This window comes from Gekko japonicus, unplaced genomic scaffold (genome assembly GCF_001447785.1).
Source record: "Gekko japonicus isolate JY-2015 unplaced genomic scaffold, Gekko_japonicus_V1.1 scaffold2896, whole genome shotgun sequence".
Lineage (NCBI taxonomy): Eukaryota > Metazoa > Chordata > Lepidosauria > Squamata > Gekkonidae > Gekko > Gekko japonicus.
In genome coordinates, this window is record NW_015160314.1 from 139,473 (window position 1) to 166,206 (window position 26,734).

Sequence of the window (26,734 nt, forward strand, 5' to 3'; positions counted from 1 at the left end):
GTATAGTTCTTCTGTGTATTCTTACCATCTTTTCCTAATCTCTTCTGCTTCTGTTAGGTCCCTACCGTTTTTGTCCTTTATCATGGCCAGCTTTGCCTGGAACGCTCCCTTGATTTCTCCAATTTTCTTGAAGAGATCTCTAGTCCTTCCCATTCTATTGTTTTCTTCTATTACTTTGCACTGTTCATTCAGGAAGGCCTCCTTATCTCTCCTTGCTGTTCTCTGGAAATCTGCATTCAGTTGGGTAAATCTTTCCTTTTCGCCTTTGCCTTTCACTTTCCTTCTTTCCTGTGCTATTTGTAAAGCCTCATCAGAAAGCCACTTTGCTTTCTTGCATTTATTTTTCTTTGGGATGGTGGCGATTGCTGCCTCCTGTACAATGTCACGAACCTCCGTCCATAGTTCTTCAGGCACTCTAGCTATCAAATCCAGACCCTTGAATCTATTCTTCACCTCTTCTGTATATTCATCAGGGATGCGATCTAGGTCAAACCTGAATGGCCTCGTGGTTTTCCCAATTTTCTTCAGTTTAAGTCTGCAATGAGTAGCTCATGATCTGAACCACAGTCAGCTCCAGGTCTTGTTTTTGCAATGAGTAGCTCATGATCTGAACCACAGTCAGCTCCAGGTCTCGTTTTTACTGACTGGATAGAGTGGTATAGATAGGTATATAGTTAGGTATAGATAGGAACTCACAGGCTGGGGCAGGTGATGCTCTGTATTCCTGGTGCTTGGGGGGGGCAACAGTGGGGGGGCTTCTGGTGTCCTGGCCCCACTGGTGGACCTCCTGATGTCCCCTGGTATTTTTGGCCACTGTGTGACAGAGTGTTGGACTGGATGGGCCATTGGCCTGATCCAGCATTGGCTTCTCTTCTGTTCTTATAGTCTTCTGAGGGCCGGCACTCTAGACACAGAGACTGGAGCAACCCAGAGAAACTGTCAGTGTCAGTGAAGGATGGCGGCTATAACCAGTCCCTGTTACTAACACAAATCTGTGTGTGACTTAAAAGCGAGCATGTTCCTCTTTCAGCAGATGCTGCTGTCGGCTAAAGCCCCCTTTCTTGGATTCCCAGGGTTCCAAGAGGCTCCTGGCAAGGAAATCCGCTACTGGAATGAAAAGTGGGAGGCTTCTGGGTGCAATGGGACTCCTGGCTGCCCCTCTGGAATTTGCCTCCACTGCGAGGGAATGAGATAAAGGATGAGATAAATGCATGGTCCAGTCAAGGCCTACTGATGGGCATTAGTGACAGTAGCCAGAAGAAGACCCCACATTCACAGGCCACGTAGTGAAGACCCTCGGGCTCTGGTGGGACGGGACGGGAGCCTCTCTGATGCCTGACTGGTGATCTTCTCTGTGGCATCTGCCTGGCCACCGTCAATGCGAGATGGGCCACTGGACAAGGCCACCGTATCCTTATGCCAGCTGCTGTGTTCTAGGTGACAACGGGGCTCTTCTCCTTCCTCCCCAGCAGCTGGGGCCATTTTGAGAATGAGTGGGAAGCCAGGCAAGAGGGCCGCTCAGGACAGAGAAGTATTTGGCTTCAGCTATCCGGCTGGACAGAGGGGCTGCTGTGGCTCAAGTGGTTAAGACGCTGAGCTGCAGCCTGAAGGTCGGTAGTTCAGCAGTTCGAGGCCCGAGTGCCGCATGACGGAGTGAGCCCTGTCTCTGGCCCCAGCTCCTGCCAACCTAGCAATTCGAAAGCAAGAAGTTGCAAGTAGATAAACAGGTACTGCTTCGGTGGGAAGGTGACAGCATTCCGTGCGCCTCGACATTTAATCATGCCGGCCACATGACCACGGAAATGTCTTTGGACAGCGCTGGCTCTTCGGCTTGGAAACGGAGATGAGCACCGCATCCCTAGAGTCGGATATGACTGGCTTTCGTGGAAGGGGAACCTTTACCTTTACGTTACCTGGCTGAACAGCCTCTAGTTCCACCCTCCGGGCACCCCAGCCTCAGAGAGGGATTTGGAGGAAGTGACAGGGAGACTGGGGTGTGTGTGGGTGAACTATCAGGAGAAGAGTTGCGTAGGGAAGGCTTCACCAGGTGAAGAAAAGGATCTCAGACATCACTAATGGAGGTACATAGGGCTCAGAGGCGAATAAAAAGGCAGGGAGAGAGCCAGTGGGGTGTAGTGGTTAAGTGCGTGATCTCTAATCTGGGAGAGCCGGGTTTGATTCCCCACTCCTCCACTTGCACCTGCTGGATGACCTTGGGCAAGCCGTAGTTCTGACAAGAGCTGTTCTTGAAAAAGAGCAATTTCTGTCAAGAGCTCTCTCAGCCCCACCTGCCTCACCGGGTGTCTGTTGTGGGGAGGGGAAGGGAAAGGAGTTTGTGAGCCGCTCTGAGACTCCTTCGGGTAGTGAAGGGCGGGGTATCAATCCAATCTCTTCTTGTTCTTCTTCTTCTCTTCACATACCCTGGATTACTTTAGGGAAATGGTGGGTTAGGGACTTGTGAGGAAACCTGAGGGACTTGTGAGGAAAATATCCCAAGAGACATGCTAACCCTGTTTCAACAGGCTGAGGTTCTTGGGTTTTAGGAAGAGTTCCAAATAAGATTATTCTCTCTCTCTCTGACAGAAACACCCTGTCAGTTCAGTAAAACTGTGGGTGTGTGAAAGCGTAGCTGTTTTAAAACAGAGTTCTGCTGCTGTCCCTTGCTGTAAACAGCCAACCGCTCCTTACATTCCTTGCCTCATCCACCAAACCACTAAGCACTGACTGAGGCCTTCAGGAGGAGAGACAATAGACTTGTTTTTTGCCCTGTGAAAGGAAGGGGTTGGTGTGAATCACTCCAGCAGAAGGGGAGCGGGAAAGTAGTCAAAATTATCTCAGATTCCTATTCTACTTCCCCGGGTCTCCTCTGTGAAAGGTAAAGGTTCCCTTGCTCGAAAGCCAGTCGAATCCGACTCTAGGGTTGCGGTGCTCATCTCTGTTTCAAAGCCAAAGAGCCAGCGCTGTCCGAAGACGTTTCCGTGGTCATGTGGCCAGCATGACTAAACACCAAGGCGCACGGAACGCTGTCACCTTCCCACTGAAGTGGTCCCTATTTATCTACTTGCAATTTCTTGCTTCCGAACTGCTAGGTTGGCAGGAGCTGGAACTAGAGACGGGAGCTCACTCCGTCTTGCAGCACCCGGGTCTCGAACTGCTGAACGACTGACCTTCCACAGCCTGCAGTTCAGCGTCTTCACCCCTTGAGCCACCGCAGCTCCTTCCTCTGTTAAAGCAGCCGATATAAGCAGAGAAGAGCTTTACGCTCTATGGACTGGCACCTCCTGGTGTTCCCTGGCCTGAAAGATGTCCATCTTGCCTCGACCAGGGCCAGGTCTTTTTCTGCTCTGGCCCCTGCCGGGTGGAACACGCTCCCTGTTGAGATCAGGGCCCTGTGGGATCTTCTTCTTCAATTCTGCAGGGCCTGTAAGATGGCGCTCTGCCACCAGGCCTTTGGCTGAGGCGGTGGGCGTCCATGCATGGCCTCCCTGAGGTTCTTGTCACCCATCTATTAGCAGCTGACGATTATTCACCTGTTACCAGGGGTCATTTCCTGCAGGAGCGCACAGGAGCGGAGCTCCGGCAGTAAAGAGCCCAGGGGGCAGGCACATGCAACAAGCTCCACCCCTTGCTCCCAGCAGCCCTCAGTCAGAGCAAGAAGCAGCCAGGTAAGTTGCAGAGCCAACAGGTCCAAAACAGTCCAGTGGCACCTTTAAGACCAAGTTTTATTCAGGTACAAGCTCTCCCTCCTCTGCGAGGGCAGATCTGCATGTTCCCCCCCCCCAATAGCTAGCAATCCAAAACAGCCCAGTGGAGCCTGAGCGGTGGGTGTTGCCTTCTGACACACTTCCGGGGATGTCAGGGGGTGTGGCATATGCAAATAAGTCATGCTAATGAGTTATGCTAATGAGCTCCTGCACCTCTTTTTCTATGAAATGACCCCTGCCTGTTACCAACAGGCCAGGGAATCTTTCACAACCAGCTAATTCTCTCCTTGGGCTGTGGCCACCATTTTAATACATATAAGCCTGGGTCACATGGGCAGGAAAATGCGGGGGGAAAGCATGGCTGTTTGCCCCGGGGCAAAATAACGCACGGTTGTGCCAGCAGACGTACCGTGGAGGTCCTGTGGTAGGGGGGAGGCGCTGAGCACACCACAATCCTGCGCCGTGGCAAAGAGGCGGCGCGGCAAGCGGGTGTTTTGTTTTCCGGACACCAAAGTGTGTGCATGCCCTGTTGGGTGCTTGTGTGCATCCCATGGACAGTTGGAAAAAAAAAACACCTGAGATTGCGCCTGGCAAATCTGCCTATCTTCCGTCCCTCTAGCGTGCCTAATGCTCCGTGTGACCGCAGCCATACTTTGTTTTAAGTCTCTTATTGTATGTATGTATTTATTTATTTAATTCAATTTATACCCCACCCTCCCGGCCGAAGCAGGCTCAGGGCAGCTTATATAAAAATTCAGCACATAAATAAACAATTAGAACCAGTCATAAAACAATCATAAAACAACCCAATTATCATCACTATCATAAAGTGCTAGAACAGTAGGTCTAATACAAATAGTATTACTTATGGTGTCAATAACAGTCATGATGGTATGTTCAGGCCACCTCACCTTGATCGATTTATTTATGCAGTGAGCACAGGCTGTAGGTGGTAAAAGCAAGGGGCAGGGCTCACTTTTCAGGTGTTTGATGCAGCTCCTTGACTGACGGACTGGTGGAAGAGTTCCATCTTGCAGGCCCTGTGGAACTGTCCTGTGGAACTGTAGAAGGTCCGGCAGGGCCCTGATCTCTTCTGGAAGCTCATTCCACCAGTACGGAGCCGCCACCGAAAAGGACCTGGCCCTGGTTATAGCCAGCCTGGCGTCTTTGGGGCTCAGGAGGGCCAATCAATTTTAGGACCCTGGCCTCAGTGCTCTCTGGGGAACATGTGGGGAAAGGCGGGGCCTTAGGTATGCCAGAACGGGACCATAAAGGGAGGAGGAGGAGGAGATTGGATTTGTACCCCGCCCTTCACTACCCAGAGGTAGCTTTAATGGCAAGAACCAGCACCTTGAAGCGAATTCGGTATGTTCTCGGCAGCCAGCGGAGTGCTTTTGAAATGCTGAGCCCTTCCGGTGGGACACTAAATAAACAAACAAGCAAGGAAGCAAACAGTCCAGCACAATTATTTGTCAAGACGGCAGCCAGCAGAGTGCTTTTGAAATGCTGAGCCCTTCGGGCGGGACACTAAATAAACAAACAAGCAAGCAAGCAAGCAAACAAACAGTCCAGCACAATTATTTGTCAAGATTGCCTTACTGACCGCTTGCAGCCTCTGCCATCACTGAAATCAACTCAGTGCTGCTTCTGGAAAGTGGGAAGGGATGGGTGTGTTGCTGAGAAAGCACCTGGGTGCTGTTTATGGGTTTATTAGCTGGGTTAGGATTGGGAGTGACCGGAAGCTGCTTTGACACCAAACAGGACAGGGGAGCAGGAGAGTGTAGCAGACCCCGACAAGGGAGTTGGGGCAGGTTTCAGAAGCACCCCACGATGATCCAGAGAGTGCCACTCAGAACGCAGGCCCACCTCATATGCGCAACAGAGCTTACTAAAGATATATGGTCCAAAATACGGAACAGCTATGAAAATAACGCGTCTATATTATCACGTAGATGGCAAATTTTCAAAATTATGACACACTGGTATCTAACCCCCTCGCAAGTATCGTATATTTCACATAATTCTCATCCCCACTGTTGGGAAAAGTGCAAGGAGACTGGGACTTATTTGCACTGCTGGATGGGCTGCCCCCCAAATTAAAGTATTTTGGGAAGAAACAGTAGAACAAATAAAACTACCGTATTTTTTGGACCATAAGACTCACTTTTTCTTCCAAAAAAAGTGAGGGGAAAAGTGTGTGCGTCTTATGGACCGAATACTGAGCCCCAGGGTTCAGAATATTTTTTCCCCTGTTTTCCTCCTCTAAAAACTAGGTGCGTCTTATGGTCAGGTGCGTCTTATGGTCCGAAAAATACAGTAATTACCGGACAAATAATTAATAGGAGTCCAGAATCACTTCTTTTGAATCTAAGAAATGTGAAAAATTTATCCAGCACACACAAAAAAGGACGGCACTATTACTATTATTTGTAGCAAAAACAGCTATTGCATCAAAGTGGAAACTGGAGCATAGACCGACACTACATTTTTTGGCATAACAAATTATGGAGTGAAACCAGCAGATACTATTATATGGTTCCCAATTTTATCATATCTTGTTTCTCAAAAAGAAATGCCAGATGTAATAGATGTCCTTCATTTACGGCAACTGATTTGTTTTTTACTTGTAACTCTAAAAGAGTCTTTTAAATAAGTATACTGTACATAAGTGTCTTAGATGCTTGTTATGGTTACATTGTCCAGTTTCCTACAAGCTATATTTTACTGTGATTGTTAACTTAATTTTTGCTGTAAAAGTTAATAAAATATTAATTTTTTAAAAAGAATGTCGGCCCACCTCAGCCTTAGAAACAGATCAGCGCTGCATCGTCATAGCAGCTGAGATAAAGCAGGGGGCTCTCGATGGGCCAACAACCGTTGCAGCGCTTCACTCAGACCTTCCGTCCAACCTTATACATCTTCACCGTCACGAGATGACAGAAATAAGACACACACACCCCACCCCACCCAGGCTGGCTATCATCATCCCCAGTCCCAAGTTCTCCCCATAACAAACAGCCTCCTCCCTCCCTCCCTCCCTCAGAGAGCCCACCAAGCCCCGGAGACACTCTGCTCCCTCCACCACAATCAACTAGACCATCTGTCATGATCTGGGCTGTGCCAGCAGAGGCCTACTAGGCCCAGGGAGCCTGGCTAGCAGTAGGTGAGGCTGGGCCTACAACTCCCAGAAGCCCCTGGGAGGTTATGGAGCCAAAATGGACCAATAGGGAAGAAGAGGGCTGGGGAACAAAAGGGCTGATGCCAGAGCAGAAGCTGTTCTTCCTTCCAGAGGGCAGAGCCAGAAGGAAGGCTGCTGCGGGAAGAAACCCTCATCCTGAGGGAAGGGTGAGTAGTCTGGTGCCACTTGGAATAGTGAGGTAGCGACAGTATCTATTTAGACGCGTTAGGGCATTTGATTCCTTTTCTTTTCACCCACTTACTGTTATTATTCTGCACCTTGTTGTTTGACCTCCTATAAAATAAACCTTTTCCTTGTTTCATTCTGCCTGGTTCTCATGCCTATTATTCGTCCAAATAAGGGAGGTCTGAAGGTCTTGGGAGGGTGCTCTGGGCCTTCTCAAGGGATCCTAAATCCAGAGTGGTGGCAGCATCAGGTGACACCCCACCTGAGTCATGACACCATCCGATGAGTTTCCATCAGTGGGTGGAGCCTTTTGCAACCACCGTCATGAATGGAAGTTTTATCAGCTGGGGACTGGAAGCAGTCTGGGAGAAAGAATGCTCGCCCTCGCCAGACACAACTACACAAACACACACTCGTGCAACTTCCTTACACAGCACAGAATGCAAATCCCTTCAATGGGCATTATACACCAACAAAAAGTCATGCTGGCGTGTGCCCTCCTCTCTGCTTCAGTACCTCTTCTGCTAGGGACACCTGCTCAGCAGTTGTGTGAATCAGGCCGGAAGGAGCTTTCTGGGGGTTTGGTAGGGGCCAATTAGGAGTCCACCACTCCGAGGCCTGGGGTCATCTCTAGTATCCTGCCTTGAGGCCACCAACCATCCTTAGACTTCCAGGAGCCCAAGGGGCCCAGAGAGCGACACAAAAAAGTGGGTGCAAAAAGTAAAGGAGCTGGGCAGAGCAGCGGGTGTGTGTGTGTGTGATGGTGAAGAGGAAGAGAGGTCTCCGGCCTGGCCCGCCAAACCAGCCCCGCCTCCTCTCCCCGCTCCTTAAGACCTGATGGTCTTCAGTCACACATCTTAAAAGAAAAACAAAAAACAAGAACACAAAGACGTACTTGTCTCAAGTCGATGAAGGCCAACTGCAGCGTGTCCCCTTGGAACCCAGGCACTGGGCCGGATCTGGCAAACTCTGTGGGAAAGAGGAGAGGATAAAAAGGGCTTTTAACTCACCATGGACAGGGAGATTGGCAGACGGATGACAGCGGAGACAACAGGGGCCGAGGGAGAGGAGGACCGGGCTTCTAAGGAGTCAGGTCCCCCTCCCGTCAAGCTTTTTGTTCGGCCTTCAAAATTCGTGTCATCAAAACGCCATTAATCCCACCATCCTGACAGCAGGGGGACTCTACTAATTCGACCTGAACTTTATTCCCATGAGCCTCACTGGGCTCTGGAGTATTTGTTTTGTGAATGGACAAACAATCTACAAAGAAAAAAGGCATTTGGGGGGGGGGGACTGGAGGGAGGGGGGGCGACGGACAAACGTTCCCTCTCTACACAATCACATCTTCAGCTGGGAAACCCTTTTCAGTTTTGAAAGCCATTTACGTTTTGGGGGACTGAAGGAATTTGCTGCCGTGATCCTTGCACGTCTGCCGAAGAACGTACCAGATACATGCGCTGGATACACACCGTTTGGAAGAGCGAGACTCAAGTCCGGCAGCAGTTTAGAGAGCCACAAGATTTTTTTTGGGGGGGGGTAGGAGCTCCCCAGAGTCAAAGCTCCTCTTGTCAGATCTGGTATCCGACAAAGGAAGGTTTCACTCCCGAAAGCTGACGCCCCGAAAATCTTTTGGGTCCCCGAGGTGCTCCTGGACTTGAAAACAGCTCCTCTACTGCAGACCGGCACGGCCACCCTCCGAAACACAACTCAGAATTCAGCCACGCCGGTGTCCTGCATGGGCTCTCTTTCCGGCCACCACGGCCTCTGGTTCTCAACATCAGCTCTTCACCAGTGGCGGATTAACCATGAAACGGACTAAGCACGTGCTTAGGGCACCAGGGCCAAAGGGGGCACCACAAAGTTGGGCAAAGGGTGAAAAGAAAAGAAAAGAATGAAGATTTGTAAAAATATTTTTTGATAAAACTAGTGCACACTGATCATGGTGCACCCTAGGGTGATCTTCTATTTTTTATTGGCGAGGTGCAGTGTCATAGGCTGTGTTTAAAAGTAAAACGACGGAGCCAAATTCAGTTGTCATGACAGTCATTTCAATTGATCCTCTCTGCCCCCTTTTAAGACAAACTAGAGAGTGCCTTTCCAAATGCTGAAATTGTCTTAAGAATATTTTTAACATTAATGGTCACCACCTGCACAACAGAGAGGTCTTTCTCACAACTGAAACGTGTAAAAAAAAACCCCAAATAGATCAGTTATGCTTCAGGAAAGACTCAACTCACTGTGTATGTTAACCATTGAAGCAGACCTTCTGAGAGGTATTAATTTCGAGGACGTTCTCAGTGATTTTGCGTAAATGAAATGTAGAGAAATGCTTTTCAGGTCATGAATATTGGAACTTGGACACATTTAGCTTGTGAAATATTACAGTAGATGTTGTACTGCATTTTTTTTAGAACTTTATGTAGCCCAAGCTTGGCTTAGTTTGTACAGTTATCCTATGAATAAATTTTTGTGTTATCCTATGAATAAATTTTTGTGTTATCCTATGAATAAATTTTTGCATTACTGCAACCTGCATTGTCTATCTGGTCAGACTAGGCTTCCCCAATCCCCCCGGGGGGAACCCCACCACGACATGCGCGTCACCCCGAAAGTGACGCGACCACGCCGGGCATGCTGGGGGCGGGACCACAGTCATCCGAGGGAAAACTCTATGGTTTTCCCTCGGATGGTCGTGGCCCCTCAGCAACTAAGATGGACTGGGGGTCAGTGTGGAAAGGAGGGGGGGCACCAAGACTGGGTCGGTGCTTCGGGCACCAGTGAGCCTTCATCCACCCCTGATCTTCACAAGTATGGGGGGAACCTGGCCTTTGCTGGGCACCTTAGCTGGCAGGGGCCAGCAGGACACACGTCCACCCTGCTACTCTGCTTGGCTCCGCCACTGAGGCCGGCAGCCGGTTCCTGCCAGGCCTGCACTCGATCCCGAGTCTGCTTGCCTCTCAAGCCTTGCAGACGCAGAGCTGTGCCATCATGCTCCTCATTCCCCCTCGCCCCTGCACCCGGGCGGCCACCTGGACCACGCGTCTTGGCTTCCTCTATGGCTGCAGGTGCTGGCTCATTTCTCACCTGGCCTCCCCCCCCCCGTCTCTCTCGGACAAGATCGCTCAAGCATTGGCCAATCCCAGACGATCCTTCCTCCTACAGTTGGGCCTTCCCGCTGCAGCCATGAACTGCTGGAGGCAGGAATCAAAGTGAACCCCCTGCTCGGCACATGGCGCGTCACGCCTCAAGACAGTGCGTGCTTAAGGGGCCACTTTTCTGGAACACGATGGGTGCACCTCTCGGCAGCCAGAGGTCGTATTTTGAGCGCCAGCTTACAATCTGCTGCCATTTACTGGCCGAGGCGAAGCCTGCGGTTGAATCCAAGCCACCCCCCCAGCCGAGGAGGGCACAGCCAGTTCTTCTGTTCGGCGCTTCAGCCAGGTGTCAGGGCAATTAGCACAGAGAGGCCCAACGTAGCGCTGCCCGGGAAACGGCCCGGCCCGGCCGCAACCAATGTGAGACAGAACAAGCCACCTACGGCACGGCCCCCTTGAGCAGAAAATCGCTAGAGAATGGAGCTGGTCTCGGCACAAAGGCCCCGGGGCAGGCTCGAGGGTTGGAGGACTTGTGTTCAGGCCAAAGAAGTAATGTCTCTGCGAGGCCTACAGGCTGGGGCCACCCACCCAGGGCGGGTTACGGCAGGACTCTAACCTCTTTTCCCAAAACCGTTTCCTAAACACAGGGTGAAGGAGCCAGGAAGAAATAAAGAGGTCGAGGAAGGGGGGGGAGAAAGACCCGCATGGGCTGATGAAGGCTCTCCTTTTCAGGGGCTGAAAAGGAACAGCAGGACTCATGCAGAGAGGGAGAGAGGGAGAGAGAGAGAGAGACCCACACATGAGCCCCTCTGCCCCCACGTCCCTCTGCACGACTGCCGGAGTTGAACCTTCAAGATCTCCCTCGGCTCCAGCCTTCTGGAGAGAACACCGCCATGCACCGGACCAGCCAGCCCTTTCCTATCACCCCACAAGCCAGAGAGCCGGACTCTCCTAGGAGAGGGGGCAGCCGATGGCTTGCCAGGCTTCCCGCTCAGCTTCTCAGTCTGGCAAGGGACGTCTCCCTAGACCAGGGGTGTCGAACTCATTTGGTACGAGGGCCAGATCTGACATGAATGAGACCTTGTTGGGCCGGGCCACGTGTGTCATAAAATGTAATGCCAGGCAGCGGAGAGATAAACTTTATAAAGGACACAAACACAAAGGGTGTTTTTTTTTTTAACTTAAAATAAAAACATGCTCAAAACATCAGCGCACTTGCAATATTTTGTTTTGTCTGCTCACTGACACCTCTTGCTCTGAATGATTGCATCAAAATGTCTGTGCTGCTGCAGTCTTGAGTGTGCTGTTCAGGTGTGTACCTGTAAGCTGCAAACCTACAATGACGCAGCAGCAGCAGAACTGAAGAAGCAGAAGGCAGCCAGTTCCACTGCGGCCATGAGAGAAACCCTCTGGGGGCCTGACCCGGCCCCCGGCCCGCATGTTTGACACCCCTGCCCTAGATGTACGGGCAGGAGCAGCGAGTCCCTCCCTAAGGGCCCTTCACATTGCTGACTGCCAGATCCTTTCAAGCAGGGGTGCTGCCAGGGATTGAACAGGGGCCCCTCCACATGCCACACGACAGAGGCTGTACCACCCAGCCACAGCCCCTTTGTGAATAGAGGTGGGAGACTCCCCACACACGAAGCTGCCTCGTACTGAACTGAGCACCTGGTCCATCAGGGTCAGCCTTGTCTGCTTGGCTACTGGTCTCCAGGGTCTCAGGCTGAGGTCTTTCACAGCACCCGTTACCTGGGCCTTTCAACTGGGGATGCTGCCGGGGACTGAAACTGGGACCTTCTGCGTGCCGAGGAAGGTGCTCTTCCAGTCAGCCACAGCCCCTCCCCAAACCCCAGTGAGCCCGGCAGATGCAAGTGGCGTGATCTCCTCCTCTGACCTTCCAAAGTGACATGTGGACTCTGCGCGCATCTCCCCAAATCCCTGCTAAGGGCTCTGCAAGCCAATCACCTCTCTGCGCTTCACACAGCAGCTACCAGGTAATCGCGCTGGGAAGAGAAACAAAGGGCTTTTAAGCAAATCTGTGTGGAAGGGGAAGTGAAAGAAAGGGGTCATTGATGGAGATGCTGTGAGCCGCTACCTGGGACAGGCCCAGCAGGCCCTGCAAGCCCATTAGTGCGATGGCTGCGTTCAGACAAAGATTACCACTCAAATCCAGAGGCATCAAGGAAGAGACGCCACCACCCCAGACAAGCCACACCTGGGCAAACTGAGCACAGCCAGTCTCACGCTCACGTCCCTCCCCACAAAGTGCTGTGGGGCCCGGAGCCCAAATGGGGAGGAGAAGGCCCCTTTCAGGATGCACCCATCCTGACAAGCAAGAGAGGCAGGTGGGTGTATCAGGGAGACTGGTGGGCGCCGAGGCCTGGTGCAGATCGGCAGGGGAGCACGGTGGGAAAGAAACAGCTGAGCCCGGGGTGGATTCCGTGCCCACTAAGGACTGACACACGGAACACAACCAAGGCTCCCTCCAAGCTGTGGAGTCCTGTAAGCAAGAATTCTACTTGGTGAGCTCCTGGCATTAAAGTTGTGAGCGAGCGATTTGGCTGCTCCATAAATCCGTTTGCCCTGGAGCCCTCCTTCCTGAGCGAAGACAAAAATCTGTGAGCCGGAGGCTAAAAAAGCTGTGAGCTAGCTCACACTAACTCAGCTTAGAGGGAACACTGAACACAACCATTGAACATAAATGCCCATGGGGAAGTGGCTAGGGATCACGCAACAGGAATAACTGTCCTAATATATGATTTCACTCTTTAAAAGGACTGTGGAAAGGGCGTCTGGTAGCAACTGGGCAGCTCCAACAAGACAGGCACATCCCTGGACACAAGAGTCTGGCTGATGTCTCATAGGGTGCGTTCAGATGGGCTGTTTAGTCCGCTTTCGGCCCGCCTCAGAAACGGATTTTATCTGCGCGATCACACGGTCAACATCTGCCTCCCGTCCCCAGCCATCGCTTTTCGGCTCAAAACCGCTTTAACCTGGAGCATTTTGATACCAGGTCCCCAAGTGGTGTTTTCTTTATTCTCCGGTTCCAGCCGCATTTTCCCCCTGTGTGATCGCGCCTCCGGTGTCGAGCCACTTCCGGTTTTAACCCCCTCCCCGCTCGAAAGCTGCCCGAGGCTCCTGCTTTTCGCCCACCATTTTTTTAAAAGCGTTGGCGGTGTGCGCATAGGCGGAGGTCCGCCACCACATTATTAAAAACAATGTTTAAACGGTGCCTAGTTTTAGTGTTTAGATGAGTTCGGGATCTCATGGAGGCCATTTTCGAGGTAAACGTTTAAAGGGAAGTTTTCCTTTAAAGTTTAAAGGGAAGTGTTACAGCAGTCGAGTTGAAGAGGAAATCACTGTTCTGCGCACGTGTGAAAATTTTAGTTCTACAGATGGCTGTCTGTGCACATGCCCAAACAGAGAGAGAGAGAAAAACCAACACTGACACACGCTCCCGCGTGTGGACGGCAGGGAGCGATGTGGCTGCGCAGTGATCCGGAGCAAGGAGGTGAGTGTGATCGCAATTCTCCAGGTTAAAAAAACCCGCATCAGGGCAGGAGCAATTTAAACTGCTTCCAGCACGCCGTCTGACCGCACCCGCAGTGAAGGCATGCCCCCATCCAGCATGGACCTGTGTGCATCTGTTTGTAAGAAGGTCCCAGCATGTGTTCACTTTACAAGTGGAACCAGAGACCAGCACCTCAATAAATGTGAGGTTTATGATCAAACGTACATGCACTGAACACAACACAAGAATTACTTAACTCGCCTATAAAGAAAAACCAAGGGAACGCTGCATATGGACCGTATGTCTGTTCCCTGTGACTTGTGGACAGAGCTACCGAAGCAGCCCCACCCTCTCTGCAATGTCTCGTTTTTAAAACCTGCAGCAGAACTATAAGCTTCTCTTTGGAGAGGGGACGCATTAGTCACGCTATCAGTAAAACCACCAGACAAAGACCTCTCCTTGCCCCCACCCTTCTTAGGGAGGCCGACAGTGATGGGTGGGAAGGTGAGACCAGCATCCGCAATGGCATCCATCTCCATTTCCCCGGCTGTGGGAGGCCAGAGGGCTCAAGTTCACGGCACCTGCTGCCACCAGGATCCCAGCTTCCCCCTCTGCCCCGCCCTCGATCTTGTAGAGGGCAGCTCCGGTCTGACTGGAATCCCAATTATTCTTGTTGGAGGAAAGCTTCTGTCAGACACTGTACGCTGCACAGTGCCCAAATGGGTCTGCAGGGAAGCCCCAGGGCAAATCCCTTCCAAGGAGGGTTGGGAAATCGCTGGAGATTTGGGGGTAGAGGCCGAGGAGGGGAGGAACCTTGGCAGGCTACGATGCCACGGAGTCCCACCTCCGAAAACAGCCGTTTCCTCCAGGGGAACTGATCTTTGTAAGTCTGGCGACCAGCTGCGATTCTAGGAGATCTCCAGGCCACTGTTCCCTCTGAGCTGAGTGAGTGTGAGCTAGCTCACAGTCTTTTAGCCTCCAGCTCACACATTCCTGTCTTGGCTCAGGAAGGAGGGCTCCAGAGCAAACTAGTTTATGCAGCGGCCAAATGGCTCGCTCACAACTTTAATGCCAGCAGCCCACCTTTGCATGCAGCAAGTCCCAGGTTCAATTCCCAGCATCTCCTGTTAAAAGGATCAGGCGGCAGGGGATGTGGAAGACCTCCCCCTGAGACCCTGGAGAGCTGCTGCCAGTCTGAACAGGCAATACGGGCCTTGATGGACCCAGGGGGGTCTGATTCAGTAGAAGGCAGCATCATGTACTCAAGAGGAGCCCCAAGACACCCACCAGCACCCACCCTCTTTTGGGAATATTCTCCAGCACTCCAAACCAATGCTCCCTCTCAGCTGATGAGCAAAAATTCTACTTGGTGAGCTACTGGCATGAAAGTTGTGAGCGAGCGATTTGGCTGCTGCATAAATGAGTTTGCTCTGGAGCCCCATCCTTCCTGAGCTGAGACAAAAATCTGTGAGCCGGAGGCTAAGAAAACTGTGAGCTGGCTCACACTAACTCAGCTTAGAGGGAACACTGCTCCAAACGGCAGGAAGACCTTGCAGGGATCAAGGCAGTCGGTATAGGCGAGGTGCTCTTATTCCTTTTCCCCAGGGTCATCAATGGCTCTGTTGGGGATCTACCAGTTTAGTTGGCTGACTAACAAATCAAACCACCCTCAAAATGGAATGGGACGTTTTCCTTTTGTTGTCAGCCACTGAGAGCCTACAGGGAACACCCCGTGGCAACCCCCAACAGAAAGACGTTCCGGTTGAGGTCAGCGGGCATTGACTGCCACCGTGAGCGAGAGTGCTGGTGAGCATGCAGGCCGGCCCGCCAGGATGGCCGGCGGAGGACCAGTCAAGAAAGCCCTTTCAGGACCGTTTCAGAGGGGAGCCATGTCGGTCTGCAGGAGAAGAGCTGGGTTCGAGTCCCGTAGCCCCCTAGAGACCAACAAGACTTTCCGGGCTGCAAGATTCTGAGAGCCACAGCTCTCTCGGTCGGAAGTCTGAGAGGGCAGCGGTAGTGGTCTGCAGAAAAGCAGTGAGATTCGAGCGCTGCAACCACGTTGAGGCCAACAAAGTCTTCGGGGACGTGAGTTTTCGAGAGCCAGTGCTCCCGCAACGGGTCTTTGATGAAGGGAGTGCTGACTCTCAACCGCTCACACCCGGAAAACTTCTCGGGTCTTTAAGGTATAACTGGACTCCAGCCTCGCTGTTCCCTCTCAGGACAGTGTGGGTCAAGAGCTAGGGAAGAAGAGGAGGAGGAGGAGGAGGAGGAGGAGGAGGAGGAAATTGGATTTATACCCTTGCCCTTCACTACCCAAAGGAGTCTCAGAGCGGCTTACAAACTCCTTTCCCTTTCCCTTCCCCTCCCCACAACACACACCCTATGAGGTAGGCAGGGCTGAGAGAGCTCTGACAAAAACTTTCAAGAACATCTCTGACAGAACTATGGCGTACCCAAGGTCATCCAGCCAGGTGCAAGTGGAGGAGCGGGGAACCAAACCCGGTTCTCCCAGATTAGAGTCCGCACACTTAACCACGACACCAAAGAGGCAGCCCACCATTGCCGGAGGAGCGTCTGCAGCTGGATCGGGGCCACAAAAGCCACTCTGCTGTTCATCATCTATCCCCCCCCCTGCCCAAAGCGCAGAGCAGCAGGAGCCTCACCTTCACATTCCTCGACGTCCAGGTTGAACTGCCGCAAGGCCCCCAGCGAGAGCTGCCGCACCTCCGCTTCCAAGAGCAGCTGCATCAGGGAGGTGGACAAGTGTTTGCAGGCGGACATGCAGGCCGTCTGGGCCACCTTGCCCTGGAGGGGGGAAGAGGACAGCCGTGAGAGCCCGAGATAAGGAAGGAAGAGGAGGAGGGGTACTTGACTGAAGGGCTCGCAACGTTTCTGTGCCACCTTTCCACGCAATCAGGGCCCCCGAGGCGGTGAGCGTAAAAACGTTAAAACATCTGAACAATTGAAAACATTTGAAATCACGAAACCGTTCAATAAAATAAATGCATAAACCACCACGAAAGGGGGGGCGACAACCTGGGGAGGGCGGGAACCTTCCTGACTTCATCCCACCCCCATCCCACCCCCCACCCACCTTCTGCCAGTCGTCCTTCACCCTCGACGGAGGCCTCCCTCCCATCCCGCTTCTTGCCTCAACTGCCCACTCAGACAGGCTCTTTCTGCCTCCAGCGAGCAAGCCATACCTCATTGGTTATTTAATTGCAATTAAAACACCTGAAAACAGTTAGGCCAGCCTACCCAAAATCGACTGCTTTCTGAGCAATATCAGGAAATACATGGAAATTTTATACCCAAAGTGACACAGGCAAAAAGATAACATCCAGAAATCATAATTGGTCACCAAATGACAGAGCATCATCCGAGTAGTCTTTCATTCATTGGTCAGTTGCAAGAAAAGGCGGGCCTACGTGATATCTTAAATGTTTATTTAACCTAACCCATAATAATAATAATAATAATAATAATACCCAAGGATTCCTCATACACCAAACAGAAGGTGGTGTTTTCTGATACAAAACTAAAGTCCTTGTTGACCCAGACACGGCAGAGTTTTTACCCAAAACAATTAAAACCATGAATTCTATACTGTAGGCAAATACGTCTATTGAAAAACCTGTCTTCTGCTGTACCAGCAATACTGCACCGAAGGCCTGTTGAAAACACCAGACAGATAGATCGCTATTTCATCCAAACAACTTAAAGGGGGGGGGGGGAGAACGTTGTTTCTTGTCTGCGAGCATCAGCTAGAAAGACACTCTAACCTACGAAGGAGAGGCTTTGCCACTTAGTAGGCTTTTATTAAAACATAAAATTCATAAAACCTTAATATGGAAAAAATCATAAAACCAAAAAAGTGTAAGTATATGAATAATCTGAATTTTTTTTAAAAAAATCATTATATGTTCCCATCCATGCTACACCTGTCATTCTTTGACACTCCTGTCAAACACGACTGGGGCCAGCCCTTACAACACACACTCCCAAGGCCCGCGTTGAGGCACACCACATATCACAAGAGTGGAGGGCTCTGGCAATCAGGGAGAAGTCACGCCAAAAGGCAAGGCTTGCTCCAGGATCCTAAAATGGGGCTGTAGCAAGAACTCTTTTCTTTACACTTGACCCTGGCCAGACGGCTTGCCTGTGTCTCACAGCGGGCTAATCCAGTTGGCATCTCGGGTGCCCAGGCACTTCCCAGCCGCCGCCGCCTCCTCCTCCAAATTGTTTGGACCTGTACGATGGACAGAGTTGTCGAGCTCCAGGTAGTGTGCAAGGAAGAGGCTGACCGACCCATCACAGCAGCAGCACAGAAAGGGAGCCCAAGCTGAGGGGACTGTGGGGGAGGCCTCTGCTCCGTCACCCCACCCTGTTGTGCCTGGCCGTGCCCCAAGGGAGGAAAGGGATTGGCTGACTCTCCCCGGCTTCATCCTCAACAATGAAATGTGATCGTATTTTGGGGTTTTTTTTCGTAAGCCACTTTGGGTCCCCGCTGAGGGCTACTAAGAATGCCACTCCGAGGGACAGTAACTTTAAACTGCATGCTGGTGGTGGTTCAAAGGGAGGTTTCATTTAAGCTGATAACACTGACGACAAATCCCAAAGGGGGAGCTGAAGTTGGAACCAGTAGGGAGGCCAAGTCCACACTTTAAAAAGTTGCCTAACTGGTCCACTCGTCCATTCACCCTGGAGAAATGTGCAGAAACAGGGGCCGTAGTAGGAACCCTGCGAGGGGGACGGATAGTGTGGTGGGGACGAGAAATGGTATCCTGAGGAATGACAGCTTTTGACTGGCATGAGCCCCTCAGAGCTGAGGGTATCCAAGGCTGCTGCTGCTGCTGTGACTTTTGCTGTGCTGAACTGGCAGGGGGTAACACTTGGCCTCAAGAGGGGGGCGTTTCAGAAGGCCTGACCACGGTGAAGCAATTACCAATAATGGTACCACGGAAAAGAAATCGGGCTGTATGTCCGGCCTCGATTGCCCAGGTGCATGGATGTAGTGTATGCTGACCACCACTGGGGGCCAGCGAACAGCCAGAGCTTGGCTCTGGAAGAACAATAGGGACTAGGCTCCTAGTCCCTCCACTGGGGAACCAATGGGAACCATGGCGGGAGATTCAAACCCACCAATGGTGACCAGGGGTGTGTCCCCAGGTATGTATATAGTTGGCCTGCTGGCCGTTTGTGCTTGTTCTTGCTGTGTACCAAATAAAGCGTGCCATGCACCACGTCGTCGTCGGTCGTTTATCCATGCGGCAACCCACTACATAACAATGAGATTCTTGGTCCCAAAAGCGGCGTTCAGCATAGGGAGAACAGGATCAGATCCAAGAAATTAAGGAGCAGCGATTCGGCTCGCTAGATAAGTCTCTCCAGACACAGTCGATGTCTGTGTGCTTCTGAGTCCAGGGAGAACTCTCCAGACTAAGAACATTCTCGGTATTGAGAACAAGACAGCATTCTGTTCCCTTCCTTGAGACTGAGGCAATGCCCGACTCCACAGGCTGGACCTCAGGTGATTCCAGTATCTCTCCTGGAAGCTGATGGTGAACTTCCCAGTCCTTCTGGAACATTCCTAGGACTGGCCTAATAGCCTCCATGCCTTGTAAAGACACCGGCTGTAAGGACGCTCCTGGGACTTCAGGAGGTGGCGTCAAACTCCAGTGTTTTGATTTGTCTTCTTTTTCCTTTTAAGACTCCACAATGGACCTGGCGGCAAATGGTCTTCAGACTGCTTGCAGGGCTGCTTCCACGGATCCAGAGGAGGGAGGTTCGGGATGGGGGTATTCCTTTAGCTGAGCAGAGGTTGTGCCCTGGTCTCCCCCCCCCCCCCCCCCCCGGAGCCCAACTACTGGGGGAGGGTGGAACCAGCGTGCTCAGTCCTGGTGACGGAGAGGAAGCCACGCAATGTGATGAGACCGCCTCCCCCCCCCCCAGAAAAAGACTTCAGATGGGATTGCCCACCACACCTAACTTGTTTAGTAAAGTTAAGGCAAGGCTGACAAGCCTCCAATTTACGTTCTTCTCCTAAACTGGATGGGCCACTGGGCCTGATCCAACATTGGCTTCTCTTATGTTCTTATGTCTGGGGGAGTGGTGCTCTGTCTTCTTGGTGCTTGTGGGGGCAAGAGTGGGAGGGCTTGTAGAGTTCTGGCCCTGCTGCTGGACTTCCTGATGGCACCTGGGTTTTGGCCACTGTGTGACACAGAGCGCTGGACTGGATGGGCCACTGGCCTGATCCAACACTGGCTTCTCTTATGTTCTTAAACACAGAAGCCGCAAATTGTGCTCTCTGGTGCACCTGAGCCACCCCCCACCCCACCCGACAGAATAACGGTTGAAAGTTTTCCGCCGTGCCACAAGTGCACCCCCCCCAACAGAGAAAGGGGGGGCTCTCTGTTGCAGAACAAAATACACATCAGCTCACAAATACCGATGTGAATGTCCCTCACGAGGCGCCTGCTGCAGCATTTGGCAAAGAAACAAAGCTGGAGTGCCGTCCTGCCCTCTCCGGGCGGGAACGTTGCGTCGTCACTGCGGGAGCGAGCAGAGGGCACACTCGAAACCCTTCTAGCTCTGCAAGGTTCCAAAGGTGGACTCTGAACACACCTGAGGTCCCCTCAGTGGGATGCCCAGAGACCACGAGGACACGTTTTATTTTATCCCTTTCACAACACAGAATGCATCATTTATCACCTAGTCAGCATATGAAACGGCACTGTATGGCACTTTTATAGAATGTAAACGTACGCATGTCTTCATATTCTATAAGCAAAATTGTTAATACCCCCAAAAACCAGCAAGAGAGAACTATGGACTGCTGTAACTGAGAGGTGATACGATCACCATCTTCAAGTACTTGAAGGGCTGTCCTAGAGAGGATGGTGCAGAGTTGTTTTCTGTTGCCCGAGAGGGTTGGACCAGAACCAGCGGGTTGAAATTAAATCAGAAGCGTTTTCAGCTAAACATCATGAAGAACTTCCCGACAGAGCCGTTCCTCAGTGGGACAGGCTTCCTCGGGAGGTGGTGGGCTCTCCTTCTTGGGAGGTTTTCAAACAGAGGCTAGGTGGCCCCATCTGACAGCAATGCAGATTGTGTGAACTCAGGCAGATCATGAGAGGGAGGGCAGGAAGGGTTGCCTCAGGGCTCAGTTCTTGTGTCCCTTTTTTACATGCCCAGGGAAATGCTGATCACCACTTCGGGGTCAGGAAACAACTGTTCTCAACAGACATTATTTAGAGTCTATCGACAAATTTGTTATCCAGCCATTTATACACTCTTGACCATCGATTTAAATAATAATTATAAATAAAACATGGGGGGGGGGTGTCAGGAAACAATTGTTCTCCAGGCCAGTTTGGCCAGGGATCCTGGAGGTTTTTTGACATCTTCTGGGTGTGGAACAGCGGTCACTGGGGAGTGGGGGGGGGGGTATTTGTGAATTTCCTGCATTGGGCAGGGGGTTAGACCATGAACGTTAACACAAAATTTGTTTCATTGAAGAGGGAAGAATGTTTTGTGTTAACGTTCACGGATTAGAATTGTTGATGTGTAAACCAATGTTATTCATGCAGCACACTTAGATAAAGCGGTTATGTGAAACGGGAGCATATGCAAATCCCGTTAGTGTGGATGCGTACATCTTGTTGATGGAATACTACTCATTGCAAGACAGCAGTCTAAATATATATTTTCATTATACATCACGGCTGTTTTTCTTCATTGTTTGCATCCTTCCCGTGATTTCTCTGTCGTTTCGGCATTAAAGTTGTGAGCGAGCAATTTGGCTACTGCATAGATTGGTTTGCTCTGGAGCCCTCCTTCCTGAGCGAAGGCAAAAATGTGTGAACTAGAGACTAAAAACCTGTGAGCTAGCTCACACTAACACATCTTAGAGGGAACACTGCCCCCAGTGCTCCCCAAAATTTCCATACTTTTCTGTTGGGAAAAAGTCGGTGTGGGGACACCTCCCCCTATGCCACAGACTTGTTCTGGCCTTTCGTATCTCTGAAGTAGGGTGGGCATTTTCACAGCAACCAGAATTCTAACCAACAGTCAGGAATGGGAAAGTTAACAGACCGTGATTAGTGCCTCGGGTACGAGAGCTGTCTTGGAGGAGGCGGTGGAGGGCCCAAAGGACCGGAATGAAGAGGGAAGGTCGGAGGCAGCAGCTGTTCCCTTTGTGCTCACACCCAACGGGTCGCTGCCTGGGAGTTCGGAGCCAAGGTGTTAATGCTCAGCTCTCAAGAAGAACACTGCTCCCTGCATGTGCCAGACTTGGCTCCTGGGACACAACCAGCCCAAAGCCTCTTCTGATCTTGTTCCTGCAGAATCCCACGGACTCCTCTGGAATTGCTCTCTTTGAAGTTTATTTTTAATGCTAATGAAACTTTAAAAGCAAACAATAACACTTTAAGTACCCTCATTACTTGGCCACGTTTTGGACAACACTACCTTTTTCTCTCTGCCAGGTGAAATGAGCTCTTTATGTTTAAATACCCATAACACTACCTCATCTCGGAAAGCTGAAGGGGAGAAGCAGAAAACAATTCTGCCTTGTGCCGAAGAGGAGAGTAATCCCAAAAGTGCCTCACAGTTCTGACTTATGTCCCTTGAAGTGCCTCCTTTCTTCTTCTTCTCCTGTCTTCTTTTTTGTTGAACCCCCCACCCCACCCCCCAAATCCCTGCCATGGGGAGCAGGACTGGACAAGCTCTGAGATCGAGGCCAGAAAATAAACGGCGGGTGCAGGGAAAGGAGCTGAGCTTCGGTAACCTCCTCAAGACAAGCCTCACGGATGGTTTGCGGCCCAGATCTCCACGAGAAGGACAGATCGTGGGACGCTTCCAGGGCTTGAGGAGCTGGCTGGACCCCAGGAGCTGGAGTGGCCACCGTTCCCCGCCCAGCCCATGCCGTCGCTGGCCTCCAAGGCACACAAGAATACGAGAGAAGCCCATGTTGGATCGGGCCAATGGCCCATCCAGTCCAACACTCCTGTGTCACACAGTGGCCAAAAATACCAGGGGCCCTCAAGAGGTCCAGCAGTGGGGCCAGGACACTAGAGGCTCTCCCACTGTTGCCCCCCCAGCACCAAGAATACAGAGCATACCTTGCCCCAGACCGAGAGTTCCTATCGATACCTTGTGGCTAATAGCCAATGATGGACCTCTGCTCCACATGCTTATCCAATTCGCTCTTATAAGAACACAAGAGAAGCCAATGTTGGATCAGGCTAATGGCCCGTCCAGTACAACACTTTGTCACACAGTGGCCAGAAATACCCAATGTCATCAGGAGGTCCAGCAGTGGGGCCAGGACACGAGAAGCCCTTCCACTGTTACCCCCCCCCCAAGCACCAAGAGTACAGAGCATCCCTTGCCCCAGACATAAGAACATAAGAGAAGCCAATGTGGGATCAGGCCAGTGGCCCATCCAGTCCAACACTCTGTGTCACACAGTGGCCAAAAATACCAGGTGCCCTCAGGAGGTCCAGCAGTGGGGCCAGGACACTAGAAGCCCTCCTACTGTTGACCGCCACCAAGTCCGTGAATACAGAGCATCCCCTGCCCCGGACTGAGAGTTCCTATCTATACCTTGTGGCTAATAGACAGAGAAGCCAATGTTGGATCAAGCCAGTGGCCCATCCAGTCCAACACTCTGTGTCACACAGTGGCCAGAAATACCAGGTGTCCTCAGAAGGTCCAGCAGTGGGGCCAGGACACTAGAAGCCCCCCCACACTGTTGCCCCCCCAAGCGCTCCCCCCCCCAGCTAAGCACTTTGTGGGCCACAGCCATTTCCCTGGTTCTGCACTCAAGAAGGAACCCAAATAATACTTTTTTTAAAAAAAAGGTAGTGGGATTTGTGTTTCGCAGAGGCAGGGGGCCAGCAAGAGGGAGCAGAGGGAGGAGGTGCAGTCGCATGCAGGCCAGAGGACGGGGTGCCCGAGGGGGAAGCCTGCTGCGTTTGGGGGGGGGTCCCCTCAGATGGATGGGATTTCTTGGTCAGAATCCTAGAGTTGGAAGAGGCCATACAGGCCATCTAGTCCAACCCCCTGCCTGCCCAATGCAGGATCAGCCTAAAGCATCTCTGAGTGACAAATAATCGTCCAGCCTCTTCTTGAGAGCTGCCAGTGAAGGGGAGCTAAAACCACCTCCCTGGGCAGCCGGTTCCACCTCTGAACCACTCTGGCCGTGGAAAAGTTCTCCCTAATCTCCAGCCGATACCTCTCTGCATGTGATTTAAACTCGTTGCTCTGGGTCCTGTCCTCTGCTGCCAACTGGAACAGCTCCTTGCCCCCCTCCTCCAAATGACAAAAATGGTTTGGGGTCTCGGGCTTTGTCCCAGGCCGGGACTCTGCAGCAATCTTACCAATAATGATGTGGATGGAGGGCCGGAGGGGACCCTGATCGCCCTGGCAGATGGCACGGAACCAGGAGGGGGCAGCCAACACTCTCTCGGAATGACTGGGATGGGTTGGGAAAGCCAGCATGAAACGAACACAAGGGGTCTCAGCAGAGGCAAGTGGCAGAGGTGCGTAGGTAGGGGAGCGTCATGGCTGGCCCTGAGGAGGCCTCCCCCTCAGGGGATGAGGGTGCCACAAGGGCTGATCCCACGGAGGTCAAAACCAGCGTTCAAGCTGAGCTAGTGTGGGCCAGCTCACAGTTTTTGAGCCTCCGGCTCACACATTTTTTGTGGCTCCAGAGCAAACTAATTCATGCAGCAGCCAAATCGCTCGCTCACAACTTTAATGCCAGGAGCTCACAGAGTAGAATCTTTGCTCCCAAGACTCCACGGCTTGGAGGGAGCATTTGTCAAAACCCAGCAGCAGACCCTGAGTTTCTGGGACCCTCTGGCCCTCAGGGAACATCAGGACACACCGCCAGCCACGGCTGGTGGGCCAGGAGCTGAAGCCAGGCCCAGAGGTTGGGAGAAGATGCCGCTATTGCTGCCGACATGTAACCTATGGCAACCCCCAGAACCCCAGGAGCAGGGAAGGCAGGAAGCCCGGGCAGAGGCTCAGCTCAGATGACGGAGCACATGGCTGGCTGCGCAGGGCCTCTCCTCTGACCTCCAGGCATTAGAAGACCAAGCTTCACCTTGAGTCTTTGCAGGATACTGGACAGGGTCCTACCCTAAGTGCCTGCAGACTTCAGGCTGCTGCTACGGCTGCAGGCTCTAACTCCTATAAATAGCCTCAGTTCAGTGCGAGCCCTTGAGGAGGGATTGGTCAGTTGCGTGTAGAAGCAGGCCAGGAGAGATGGGTTTGGTAGAAGTACATGTGAAAAGGGTCTGAGGACTGCAGTTCCCCACAGGTTGAGCCTCAGCTGGTTGTGTGACGAGACTGCAGAAAGGGCTAACATGATACCAGGCTGCATTAATAGAAACGGTGGTGTCTAAACCATGAAAAGTAGTGGCTCTCCTCCACTCCATTCTATAGTCTTGCCTTGTCCAGAGATTTGCGTCTTGTTCTGGTTGCTGCGCTTTAAGGAGAATGTGAGTGGATCAGAACGGGCTTAGAGGACGGCAGCATAAACAGTGTTCTGGAAAATGTCCTTGTGAGGGGAGGCTGAATGTGTTTACCCTGGAGGAGGCCTTGACAGCCATCCCATCAAAGAGGACATGTGCTGACAATGGTGAGGCACCAACTCAGCCACACAGCCAATGTTTACCAAACACCACTGTCCTGATGCCGGGAAGTCTGCTAATGCATCCACCTGGCAGGGTGGAGGACACCCAACACATCTGCATTCTGGCTCTCAGTCACCTGGTTGTGGAGGCCTTTACAGGCACCAGAGCAGAGCCGAAGGAACTCGGCTGCCCAACAGCCACCTGCCCACCAGGTTGTCCAGCAGGTGCTTCTCCCGGGGATGGGATGCGTGTCCTGGCCCCGCTGCTGGTGGACCTCTGGAGGGGACCTGGTATTCTTGGCCACTGTGTGAGACAGAGTGTTAGACTGGAGGGGCCACTGGATCGATTCAAAATAGCTTCTCAGTGTAGTGGTTAAGAGCAATGGACTGCCACAGGAGGTGGTGGCGGCTACAAGTGTGGACGGCTTCAAGAGGGAATTAGATAAGCATACGGAGCAGAGGTCCATCAGTGGCTATTAGCCACAAGGTATAGATAGGGACTCTGGGGCAAGGGATGCTCTGTCTTCTTGGTGCTTGGGGGGGGGTCAACAGTGGGAGGGCTTCTAATGTCCTGGCCTCACTGGTGGACCTCCTGATGGCACCTGGTATTTTTGGCCACTGTGTGACAAACAGAGTGTTGAACTGGATGGGCCATTGGCCTGATCCAACATTGGCTTCTCTTGTGTTCTTGTGTCTGGGGCAAGGGATGCTCTGTATTCTTGGTGCTTGGTGGGGGGGTAACAGTGTGAGGGCTTCTAGTGTCCTAGCCCCACTGCTGGACCTCCTGATGGCACCTGGCATTTTTGGCCACTGTGTGACAGAGTGTTGGACTGGATGGGCCATTGGCCTAATCCAACATGGGCTTCTCTCATGTTCTTATAGGAACTCTCGGTCTGAGGCAAGGGATGCTCCATATTCTTGGTGCTTGGGGGGGGGGGATGACAGTGGGAGGGCTTCTAGTGTCCTGGCCCCACTGCTGGACCTCCTGATGGTACCTGGTATTTTTGGCCAATGTGTGACACAGAGTGTTGGACTACATTGGCCTGATCCAACACTGGCTTCTCTTATGTTCTTATGACTGCAATAATAGAATCACAGAGCTGGAAGGGACCTCCAGGGTCATCTAGTCCAACCCGCTGCACAATGAAGGAAATTCTCCACCCCATACCCAATACCCCCAATAACTCCTGTTCCACACCCAGAAGAAAAAAAAAAAACCCTCTGGGATCTCTGGCCAAACTGGCCTGGAGAAGAATTGCTTCCTGACCCCAAAGTGGCGATCACCATTTCCCTGGGCATGTAAGAAAGGGCCATGAGAACTAGGCACGGAAGCAACCCTTCCTGCCCTCCCTCTCATGATCTGCCTAGGTTCACAGACTCTGGAGACCCAGGTTTGATTCCCCACTCCTCCCTCCACCT

The 26,734-nt window shown here is 52.0% G+C and overlaps 1 protein-coding gene across 1 annotated transcript in view; it reads right to left on the reverse strand.

Moving 5' to 3' along the window:
- Positions 1-26,734, reverse strand: part of LOC107115157 (exocyst complex component 6B-like) — a gene marked incomplete at its 5' end in the record, with an annotated part of 170,698 nt that overhangs the window by 103,652 nt on the left and 40,312 nt on the right. Inside the window, 2 exons of the mRNA XM_015416785.1 lie at positions 7,964-8,037; positions 16,338-16,479. Coding sequence (XP_015272271.1) covers positions 7,964-8,037; positions 16,338-16,479 — 216 coding nt within the window. The remainder of the gene's footprint in view (positions 1-7,963; positions 8,038-16,337; positions 16,480-26,734) is intronic.